We start from the raw sequence: 12,495 nt of genomic DNA on the forward strand, positions 1-12,495 counted from the left end.
TAATTTTTCTTCAGAAACCCAAGTATTTGGTAGGATAGATTTGCTTTAGTTTTAAGTTGCGTAATGTCTGGTGATAGAAAGGGATGGAAGGGTTTCCTCTTTTTTTAAAGAAGCCTGCGTAACAGCTGCACCTGTTCTTCTGATGAAGTTTGAGTACAACATAAAATATTTTAAGGCTTTCACAGATGTTCCAACCCTAATAAAAGGTGCATTCTCTGATCTTCCATTCTCCTGGATGCATATATCAAATCTTAGATGAAATAACATAGAAGCAAAAATCCCAGCAATCCCTGAATACGGAGGGAAATAAAACTTCAGTGCACTGCTAATAGCTCGTTCTTATATTGTCTACATTTGACATATTAAGAACAATGTTTAATACACCAGTGATACTTGTTCAGGTACTATACAGTGTTCTCACCTTTGACTGCAATGAAATTGGTTGCCTGACTTGATTCCATTCATATCCCTTCATACTTTCTATCATGTTTTATATGTAAACCTTAATTTTTGTTTCCTACTAGAGTGATATGGAATAGCTGCTATTGAGGTCTTAACCTGTGCATCTAATTTAACAGATCTTAGAAGACCATTTTATATGTGCATGTCTCTTTTGTTCTGGCCTTGAAGCATTTCAAAGTAGCTTTTACTTAGCAATCTGAGATATATTTATGGGTTTAAAAATGAATGTATATATAATTACCTACTTTATAGTCTCTGGGATATGATTTAAAAAGAAAAATCTGAACTGTGAAAAACATAGATATGATCCTATATGGCAACTGGCAAATATGATAATATGGAAATTCTAGGAATTTACTGGTTCTTTTAAAATAATGGGTTTGGTATTTAAGTTTGTAATTAAAAATTAGCTTTCGGTGGGGGGCTTAATCTATAAACCAGACTTCTGAAAGAATTTGAAGTCTGAAAAATTTTGAGTAATTAACTAGTTGAAGGAACAAGTTCAATTACAGAGCTCATTTAAGGAACATTTACTGGAAATTGCTTTGACAAAGCTTTCACGGATTTAAAATGATGTTTCGTTTTTTTAAAGCATAAGACACAATACTGACAAACCCAGGTATACAAGATTAAGCCTTATGATGAATATTTAATTCTTATCTTGTTGGTTACACACAACAGTATGGGTTAATAGTATTACCTTTGCTGAGACTCTTCTGAGTCTGTTACTGAATTTATTATTTCTGTGCTTATTAGGAAAGAAGGTGTTGCAGGGTTTTGGAGATGGGCTTTGTTGAGGGGTTGGTTTGTTTTTTTTTTTCTTTTTGCTAAGCCTGAAGTACTTGTTTATTTTGTTTTTATAAAATTTAGTAATTGGAGGGAGAGAAAGAGGGGGTGACCCCACTTAAATGAACAGTGTCTGCTTGTTGGAGCTATTGAAGAAGCTAGCTCTTGTTTTATTTATTCGTCCTTTTTTACTTGATATAGGTAGGAAAAAAAAACTTTCAGGAGTTTATTTTGCATGAGGAGAGATGCAGGTTAGTTTAAGTCCAGCAAAAATGATTAACAATGAATTCCATACAAGAAACCAGCATTTGTTTATCCCTTTGACAAGTTCTAAGGGCGTATAAAATTATCCATCTGCTTGAAGGAAGGTAAAAACAGTTCATGAGACCATTTGTACATAGAAATTTTGCATATATTCAAGAGAAACAATATGCTTACCTGATGCAAAGCATATTTTATTGTAAAACGGAGAAAAGAGCTTATTTAAATGTCAAGCTGCTCTCTAGTGGTTATATCTATATCTCTCTATATATATCAAGCTGTTGGAAGGCATGCAGTCAGTTCTGCCCCTCATAAATTTAGTGCACATGTGAGTTTTTACGGTAACATTTTTCAGCATATTTTCCCTTTCAGGTGTGACTTGCAGATTTTACTACCTGATACGACACAGTAGTCTTCTGTAGCAGTCTTGCTGAAAGTTTTCATTTAGGGATTTAAACTAAATTATTGCCTGTGCAAAAATCACTAGTGTCCCACTTATTTTAATTGTGTAGTAGAGGAATTTTGCACAGTAATAAATATCTGCAACAGTTTTCTGCAAATATCTGTTATATTTATGTGCTGAGTAGGCAGAAACAGTTACTGAGCCTGACTGTTCTTTACTCACATATGTATATTTTCTTTTTTTGTTGTGGATCTCTTGGAGTTCATCAGGTGTGTGTTTGCTTTCAATTCTAATTTCATCAGGAATTAAGTCCTCTATTTTTCATCTAATTTATCTACTATTTATCTAAAATGGTAGAGCTTTCCGAGAAGACATCATAAAGTTTGATTCCTGCTTTGCAGTTCAGAAATCCGAATAGTTTTATTCTCAAAGTTGCCAGTGTACAGTGCCTTATTAAAAGAATAAAGTCCAAGTGTTTCAGTATTGATATAGACTTGCAGTTTTAGTCAATTTCAGAGTTTGAATTGAATTTATTTTTTTATGCTACACACCTAACATGCAAAAATATTTTAAGTTACCTGGCCTCAGATTTTCTTCAAATTAAGCTTGCTTCAGTATGCCAAGGAAAGTAAATTCAGTGGGTCTGTGCATACATAAAGTTAAGTGCAAGTTCTGACCCTGCAAACATTTTACGACAGAATTTAAACTATATGTAATTTTCCATATGTATCTCTTCAATAGGAATGCTGTCACTTATTGAAGATACATTTTTTTTCAGGATCAGAGATGTAAATTCATGCCTTTTTTTTTCCTCTCTCATGACCGAAGAATAGTTTCATAATGTTTTAAGTTCTTCTTTAGGATAAGTTGCTATCTTGCTAGAATTCTGTCAGATTTCAAGCAAAGCTTTTTTTGCTTAAAGAATTCATTATAGGTATTTCAAGTGTTCCAGAATACCTTGAGCAAACTTCTTCTAAAGAATCTTAGATAGTCAAGGTGGAAATTAAAAGTAAAGGGATTTCTAGACATTTAATATAGTCTCAAAGGATAACTTATGCCCACTTTTAGCTGGCAATTGATTGTAAGTACTGTTACGTAAATAATTAAATAAATAAATGGGCTAACAGTCTTAGCAGTAAAGTTACAAGTTAAGGCTATTCCAAGATAAGTAGAATGTAGAGTCTTGTTCCCTGCAGATACTTGAATTTTATTAGGATTTTATTAGTTCTTGTTATATACCAAAATTTCATGGATTGTCTTAAAATGAAAACAGTATTCTCCAATAGAATTTATCTTAGGTAAATTCCACTATTTATTGTCTTTTATCTAAGTAAGGCACTTCAGTTCCCACAAGGCATCCTTTTGAAATATGAAATTATTAATTCTCTTGTAAGCTGCAAAATGGAGAAAATATTCTGATTCTTAAGCATTCAAAAAGGATGTAAGTAAACACCAAAACTATGCTCCTAGCTGCCTGCATCTGAACTGATTCCATTAAGAGGCTGATTTTGCCTACAAATCATGATTTAAATGCCAAATATTTTTTTTTATTTTGTACATAGCCTTTTTTTCGTGATGTATTGTGGATTTTAATACATGTTCTTCACAGTTGAAAAACTGATTTGTGGTGAATTTAGATTTCACAAGAATATAGTGGAGCATGGCATGTATATTTGTTAGTGTTTATCAGTTTAGAGTAACTGAAATTAGATTTCTCAAGCTTCAAATATTTGAATTACCATTTTGCAGGCCATTATGCCCTAGCAAATCAGGTGGAGAATGGAGTTGGTAATTGGAATTAATACTCTTATTTAATCTGAAATTTAGACCATACTTTTTTTCATATATAATTTTTAATAAATCTGAATTAAAATCAGGAGGCTTAATGGCATCTGCATATTCATATTTCCAAAAGTGTCTTATGTGGTGCAGCAGTCTTCAAGAATCTCCCTAGGAAATGTACAACCTTCATCGTGCTCCTATTAAACAAAATTAAGAGGAATACTGCTCACACTCTGAATGTCTCAGTTTTTCTCTTTCCAGCTAAAAATAGGTAGAGGGAAAATACTTCCTAAATTTGTCCCTAGGACAAATGTGTTGTGTTAAACTAAAACTGTATTACAACTCCATGTAATTTTAAATAGTATTTGTTCTGTACAGTTTGTATTTGTGGGTTCCTTCTAATTTAGTGTTGAGATGCTGTGCCCAATGTAGAGGAGAAAAATGGTGTTTTCAGTACTTCTCATGTCTTCTACATCAATTACACAATCAATTTTTTGTACTTCAGAAAAGGTGTCTACCAAGAAAGGAGATTTTATAAACCCTTAAATAATAAACTACTCTCATGCTGTGTAATCACCTTGAAGCTCATTAAACTGAGTTAACTGAAATCTTAATTCCTGATTAACAAGTTTGTGCCTCTGCAAATTTTTGGAAAGTGCTACCTCCTCTTGCAGATCTATCTTGGATTGTAAATACAAATCTGGATTTAGATTGCCACTATTTATTGAACATCTGTTTGGGTCCCTCCAAGAGAAGAGTGAATCTAGTGGATCGAGGGATCTTTATAGTATGATGGTCTGCTAGAGACATTTTCAGAAGATAACTTTCTAGTCTCATCATGAATTCCTTCTACTTTTTATCAGTCTTTTTGCCACTTACAGAAGTTGGAACAATATAGAAGCCTCTGTAAGGAGACTTCAGGAAGTTGGCTGTACAAGTGGGGGAAGAAAGCCACCCAGCTAATTAGACTTTTGAGAAGAGTTGTAAGAAGATGCTTTGAGGCATTAAGGAGCTAAGGAAAACTGGATTTTGCAGTTTCATCTGGGTGTTTGGCCTGAAACTTAGAGGAGCAGTAAGCTCAGATTGAATGTTTAGTAAAGAGAGACTTGAATGCTGAGTAGTCTTCCCCGCCCAAGACAGGGGGAAAGCCTTTGGAGATTTGTCTGAAAGCTTGAAAAATCCATTGACTAAAGAACAGGGTAGATGTAGAAGAGGAGCATGAAGAAAGATCACTATGCCATTGAGAGGTTATCCAAGACCCTTGGCCAAGAAGAGCCAATTACTGTCAGCAAATAGTGTTTTCCAAGGGAGTTTCCAATGTTTGCACTACCAGAGCATCTGGGAAGTATGAATATGCACAGGCATATGACTTAGATTATTAAACTAGTTTTAGGTTCACAAGATATAGCTAGTATGAAAGACTAGTCCTCCACTGCCTGAGGACTAGGGACTATTTTCAAAATCAGATTAGTATGTGTAGTCAACAAACACCAAGATGTATTTATTCATGTAAGAGCTGTTGCAGTCTTAGTCAAATTATATGTATTTTGAACTTTTTTCTTCCTTTTTTGCTTAAGAAACCTTATAAAAAGCAAAAAGCTTTTGCTGGGTTTTGATGCTGTGTGATGTATCTTCTATGATTATGTTTTTTCATGGGTCTTTGTCACCTTTTCAAGATAGGTTTGTTTCAGTTGTCAGGTGGCACGTGGAGGATTTTCCTTTTCATCTTTTTTGCAGTCTTTTTATTTGGTTTTGTTTTTACAACTACAAACGTCTGTGGTGGCAAGATGGTAGTATCTACTGCTTGCTTTCTATTACCCTTATGAATATTGCAGAGGTCAGGTTTGCAAGGTAATGAAGCTCAAAACCAAACCACTATCACTTCTGTCCTTGAGCTTGTGTTACCTGTTTGATTGCCTACAGTGGCACAGGACTGGGTGCCCAAGGTTTCTTTCTAGCCTCTTTTCTTGTTCATATTCTTGAATGAAGTGTTACTGAAATGCATTGCAAGAAAACCCAGTCAAACAGTCAAATCTCTCTGTAAATTTAGTACCTACACCAGTAATAAGAGCAAAAATGAGACAAAATAGTAACTGGTAATTAGATGTTTTTCCACAGGTGTTTACTCTTGACTGCCAGCTTCTCTTCCAGCAACATATTTGATACTTAGCAAATTTAATGAGAACATAGAAATTTTTATAAGCTGTGCACCTTTGTTGTTTTTCCAGAAATGTGAACATTCGAATGACTTTATTTACATGTAATTCTGCATGTTAACTGCTGATTGCATGCTGATTTACAGTAAATAAAGGTGAATAGGGGTCACTGAGTTGTGTTTTATACATCGCAGTGGTACTGTTCTTGCATGGTTTTTATCTTGCATGACAATGGAATATGTTTGTATTAGTCTATGTATAACATGTCTTGTGGTTTATGCATGCTGCACTAATCTCTGTGTTAAATCTGTCCCCTCTCTATTCAGAGCATGCTGTCTAGGTCCTTTAATTCCAATTATGCTGCAGTTAGCAGCCTTCACTATGGCAGCTCTAGGGATCTGCATGGCAGCCAGGGTAGTGTTGCCTTGAGTGTTGCAGACGGAAGAGGTTCTGGTGTGCACATTGTTCGAGTGAGTACCTACAGGAGCCTATTGCAATATATAGAGGGGGAAAGAATAAACTGTGAAAGGTGTCCTTAAGTGGATAGTTATCCTTTTATATATGGACAGTGCTTTCAATAAAAATAATATACTTGTATACTGGAACTTTTCAATAGGCTTTAAATCAATTACTTTGCCTTCACTTCATACGCCTTAAACTTATTGCAAGGCTTTTCAATTTAATGCCATGAAGTTGAGTTCTCTAATTGGCTTTTATAGATGGTTGAACATGTGTAAAACTGTCTGGTTTTGTTGTACATATGTGAACAAGAGATTATTATTCTGAATTTAACCTAGGTTGATAAAGGTTTGAACAAAATCTTATTACGCTTTTTCCTCCCCCAGACAATTCTGATGATGTAATCTGTACTGCAAGATACTGTAGGCATTGAAGAAAATTAATATTTTAGTTTGTAAGAAAATGTGAGGAAGTGACTCTTTAAATCTGAGCATCCTAAGTGATGTTATGGTAACCATACTGAGCAGGATAAAGTCGACAGAAGACTTCTGTTAACCATATGAATCCTTGAATATAGGCAGTCTTTAGCATTTATTGACTTTTTTATGAGTTTATTGATGATCAAAGACACCTCTGCAGTTGCTAATTTTTGAAAATATCCTTCAGTATTTTATGAATGTGGTGTCTTGTCTAGTCAGGTTTTCTACATTAAAAATGTACTAGTTAATCAAAGAAGATAAAGAACAACAGAGTGCTTAAAATGTTGTATTCTGGGCTTCTTGTGAGAATTTTTAAATTTGAATTATATGAAGACAGTCATCTTTACTGCTCCATTCTGTTTAAAGCATCCCCAGGCTTCTAATCCAGGAGACCAATGCCAGGATGAAGTATTCATTTCAGGACAGCAGAATTACTCATCTGTCACACTTAGTCTCAAAGATGTTCCTCCGGACAGCATGAAGAAAATAGCTGTGCAGGTAATTATCTCATGGCACCATGAATAGGATATATTTATTATTATTTGTAAGGATATATTTTTTTTTAGTAGTAGTAGAAACTTATGTTGGGACAGCAGTTGGAACCGGGGCTTCTTTAACATGTAATACTGAGGTATTGAAGGTGGCATAAATGATAGCATAATCTTGTAGGAAGACAGAATAGTTAACTGTACGAAGGGGGATTGTTAGCATTTTTCTTCAGCAGGGCCTTTGAAAGAAGAAATTTTCAGCAAAAGATGTAATTGTAAGTGGAAATTGGAATATGGCAGATGATTTCTGGAAAGCAATCTGAAGCTGATTAAACCTTTTAAAGAACAAACGAAATCTGTTGTGATGAAATTGTGATGATAAACTAGAATTTGTAGGAGACATTCTGTGTTCATCTCTGAGCACTTACTACAATGAAACTAAATGGATGCTTGTAAATTATTACAATGCAGCCACCGATTTTCTTTGTATAACTTCAGTAATTTCAGTTGCATTTCTACAGACCTCGGATATTAGAAATTTGCTAGCTGTTGATACATGTTGTGTATGTAAACTCTACCTCTGCAGTACAACAAAAAATAGTTTTCCTGTCATGCTTTAGGTTTTCAGGAAAGGCAGTACAAAACTGTAAATTTAATACATCTCATCTGTAAATAAGCTAAAAAATTGTGTATATGCACACATTACTGTTTCTCAGAATCACTCTGACATAAAAAACCCAACAGAATAGATTCTGATATGTGTCCATTCACATAGCATGGTTAAAGGTTGAAATTTGCTCACATCAGTTATTTATAATACTGAGAGAGAGTAATATCCTTGTATCCTATAACTGATGGGATAATGATGGCAGGCAGAAAAAGTCTGTAACTCAAGCCTGTAGCATTTTTGAATATGGGCATCATACAGATGGATGAATGACTACTTAGGCTGGGTAAAAGCATGAGGCATATGGGCAAGGAGAGAAAAGGGTGCCCACCTCAACACAGAGCTGCAGAGCTGAACAATAACTCAGTAAGTTATTGTTCAATAATTCAGTAAGAAACGTCATCTCCAGCATCATCCCCGGTGATGTGGTTTGAATGCACTGTATGTCTTTACAGTTTGGGTACTTTGCTGCTGTTTGTCATCATTATACCTATCAAATCAGTGATAGATGTGCTAACAAAAGAAAAATGTTTATTTGAAATATCCATTACAGTCTTGATATGAAAATCTTGAGCTTGTATGTGAATTTGCTCAGAAGGTTTTCCTGTGAAGTGGTCACCAAACAATGCTCAGAGAGCATATAATTTCTGTCTGCTAGCTGTGTGGGATTTTTATTTTATGTATGATCTACTGGGAATTGTTACAAAATCTCTGGATTTTATGCAATAAAAGTGCAAATTATAATGATATCAACCAAGTTTCAATATTGACAGTTGCACTGCTAGGAAATGATGGTTGGGAAGACTCAGTGAAACAAGTGCTAAAAATAAACACTGTCTAGTCTGTTCTAGTAGTTTAGTACTAAAAGTAAGTTTTTGGTTTTCAGATTTGTTCTCAGTGGGTCAGAGCTGATGACTATAAGGAAAATTGAGTAAAATTGTACATGATCCAGAAGAGTAGTTTTAGTAATGTTCCTAAAATTAAAAGCAGCCAAGTATAATAAATATTGAAATAATAAAGGAGGAACTGAGTGTTGCTGCTTATAAAATGTATAATATTGAGTATTCTTTTTTTATTCAGATACCTTTGACAAATGGACAAATGTGCCAGCCTCAGAGACCTCAGACAAATTACAGCCAAGTCCATCATCTCCCTCAGTCATCAGTAGCAAGACATCCATCTAGAGAGCAATTAATTGATTATCTGATGTTGAAAGTTGCCCACCAACCTCCCTATACCCAGTCCCAGTGTTCTCCCAGACAAAGCCACGAGTTGGCAAAGCAAGAGGTAAGAATAAATCTAACTTGACGATATGACATCTGTCTGTTGGTGGCAGTGAATTGTTAGATTTTTTTCATTTATTACCATTTCTCTGTAGATGGTGACAGAAATCAGAGGAATTTGTCTCAACAGAAGACAGTGTTACCCCAGTGCTATTCTACTACTTGAAATCACATATTCCTTCAAGTTTTGAGCTCTTTACTTTCTATGTGAACATTTTAGAAGAGATATACAATAGATTTTTAACAGAATGCACCAGAAAATTAAACTTACATCTTTTTACTGAGCTAGAAATTTCTTTCTCAACTACATTTATTGATCGTCAACTCATTATCTAGTAACTGAAAAAATACAAAGCAGCAGTACAATTTAGAGTACTTTGTGTCTATTCATTGCTATATAGAATGGTTCAAAAATCTTCAAGTGTAGAAATGTGCATCCAGGAACAAAAGTCAGGATAAAAAAGAGTGAGCATCTGATGCGTGCCTGATAATTATCAGTTTTATTTATTTATGATAGATGTGGATAAGAAATTATTAAACAATTAAATGGCTCTTTCATTGTGGCAGCCTTCTTTCTGCTCTTGGACACAGGGTGTTTCCTCTGTACTGTTTCAGGTTTTCTGAGAAAATACTGAGAACTACATTTTCTTTCTGCGCTAGAATGAGAATGTCCACTTCTTGTGTAAAATAAGTTTTCTAGTCAACTATTCTGACAAGAGAAAGTGGAGACAGTGTTGGCTCCATAGAGCTTATAATGAAAGTAGGAATAAGGTTTGATTTTTAAAATTCAGCTAAAGGTAGCAAAGAAGTAAGAGGAACAAGTTATTTTATAGGAACATGTATTTTTGCTGGGGGCATTAAATTCATTTACATTATATCAAAATATCTCTGAATTTAAAGCCAACATGAACTATGATTATAATAATAGCGTTACTGGAGTAAAACTTGCGTACAACGATACGTGATGCTCTTGTATTGGGATCTTGCTCTAAATTAATATTATGAGATAAAATGTTCTCTGTGATAAATACCTTTTTTTGAGTTTGTTTTTTTTTAAAAAGCTTTTGTTCACCTGAATTCCTTAGCAATAATTAATCACAGAATCATCTAGTTTGGAAAGGACCTAGAAGATCATCTAGAATTTCATTACAGTAGCTTTGAATGTTGATTTTCAGGCAGTTTATCTAACTTTGGTTGTAACTACTTAGATTCGAGTGAGGATTGACAAGGATCCAGAACTTGGATTTAGTATATCAGGAGGAGTTGGTGGTAGAGGGAATCCATTCAGACCTGAAGATGATGTGAGTAGTATTTTATAGTAATGCATCTTTAAATCATTCTGATTAGTAATGTTTCTAGTGTTTAGTAAAGGGGGGGGGGGGGGGACGGACACGACATGGGGCTGGAGTAGAGAAAATTGGGGACAAATGATAAGGAAAATCAAGGTGGTAGGTTACCACAGTGGTCACATGACAACACAGAGGATTATTCTAGCTGAGTGGTTCTTGCACAGTTCCAGATACCAGTCAACAGATTTGAGATGGTGAATTACGGAGTTTACAATTAGGAAGCCTTTTAAAAGAGAACATGATTAGCCTACAGCCTTATTTCTGGTGGTTGATAATTCATCTTGACATATACATCTGCCAAATTAAACAAAAGCAGATCATAATTTGCCCTTCAATGCTCCTTTAAAGGCAGTTCTCCTGGATTTAACATCAGAAAAGGAAAGCAGTCACAAAAGCCGGTAGACCTGTAGAATAATATTTCATGCTTTTCTTCTTAGGGTGGAAAAATGAAAGACTGTTTTGAATTACATCTGCTTCATGCTACCCTACTATTAATGAAATAAGTTGTCAAAAATGTTTTCCACCTCTGTTTTTCAAGGGTATATTTGTAACCAGAGTGCAACCAGAAGGACCAGCATCTAAGTTGTTGCAGCCTGGAGATAAAATAATTCAGGTACTTTGGTCATCTAATTAACTAGCCTATGTAATAAACCAGTTCATTTTTAGTTTGTACCTTTTCTAAGAGCAGAATGTGTAATTTTTAGATAGATTACCAATACCTCTTCCAGAAGTATTCTTATGTTCTGGGATGATGCTTTTAATTTTCTGACACCTAACATTAGAATAGGTGACACAGGGTGAAACATCAGCTGGATCATTTTTCCAAACTCTGGACATTTTTCATGCTTTTAAATACAAAAATCCCAGCCCTAATGTCATTCAAGGCGTAACATGAGCATTTCATGAGGCATTACTATTATTCCATTATTTGACTGGTGGCCATTCACACACAGTGAAGAATTCTGCAGTTGCACCTTGCTGTTATATCCCTCTCCATCCAGCAGTCCCTGCCAGTCTGCTGCCTCTCCCCCAGCTGACAGGCTGGACATGTGGAGGTTCTGGCAGAAGCTGTCTCTTGGCTAGCTGATACTTGACTCTTCATATCTGCTGCAGGCAAGCCAAGTAGGTTGCTTCAGAAGCCATGACTTCTGGACTGCAGGTCTGCAGGTATTTTTAGTAGGAAGTCAGTACCTTCCAGACCTATTCTGTGTTAGAGTTGTTTGAAGTTGTCTAATGAGCTCATAAGCTATCTGGGGAGGGGTCAGAGAAGCGGACAATGAGATTATGTAAGCCTTACTTTCTTAGGGAAGTGGGCTAACAGGACACTTGAACAGTGCTGTAGCAGCCCTTAAAGTTGCAGAACTTATTAACAATTATTAATTATTCACCACATTACTGGTTTGAGAATATTGATAGAGTTGACTTTGCTGCATTTCAGTTTTCCAAAAACACAACAAAAAATCCACCACTATCTCAATTAAACCACAACTGGGAACAGTTTTCTAAAACAAACCCTAAACACACCCTAATCCTTTGAACAAAAGATAAAGCCAAAGAGCACAGGAGAAAACTAAACTGAGATCAAGTTGTTCCAACTAAATGCTGGCTTGTTTTTGATCACGGTAAATAATTCTGTGCTTGTACTTCCTCACTGGAACAAGGTCCTAGTTCTCGTACTGATGTAGATGACTTTAAGGGATGGGGCTAACCCTCCAGCATTACATACAGTAACAAGAAGCATGTTAAACCATTGAAAATACCATAGCGTATTTATAGAGTCAAACATATGTGAAAGGGGACTTTTGTTCTAATGGTTTATTCCTGTCTTTATGGAACTTCGTTTGTCTGTGTGACATATATAATGAAGTTTCCTCCACTACTTGGGTTTTGCTTTTTATCTAATGAGGATTTCATAGTTTG

General features: G+C 35.1%; 1 protein-coding gene across 3 annotated transcripts in view; it reads left to right on the forward strand.

The window, feature by feature from the left end:
• Positions 1–12,495, forward strand: part of ERBIN (erbb2 interacting protein) — a 127,618-nt gene that overhangs the window by 110,548 nt on the left and 4,575 nt on the right. For all 3 annotated transcript variants that reach the window (XM_074931193.1, XM_074931192.1, XM_074931194.1), the window contains 5 exons: positions 6,177–6,320; positions 7,155–7,286; positions 9,024–9,230; positions 10,435–10,527; positions 11,114–11,188. In XM_074931193.1, coding sequence (XP_074787294.1) covers positions 6,177–6,320; positions 7,155–7,286; positions 9,024–9,230; positions 10,435–10,527; positions 11,114–11,188 — 651 coding nt within the window. The remainder of the gene's footprint in view (positions 1–6,176; positions 6,321–7,154; positions 7,287–9,023; positions 9,231–10,434; positions 10,528–11,113; positions 11,189–12,495) is intronic.

Source organism: Athene noctua, chromosome Z (genome assembly GCF_965140245.1).
Source record: "Athene noctua chromosome Z, bAthNoc1.hap1.1, whole genome shotgun sequence".
Taxonomy (NCBI): domain Eukaryota; kingdom Metazoa; phylum Chordata; class Aves; order Strigiformes; family Strigidae; genus Athene; species Athene noctua.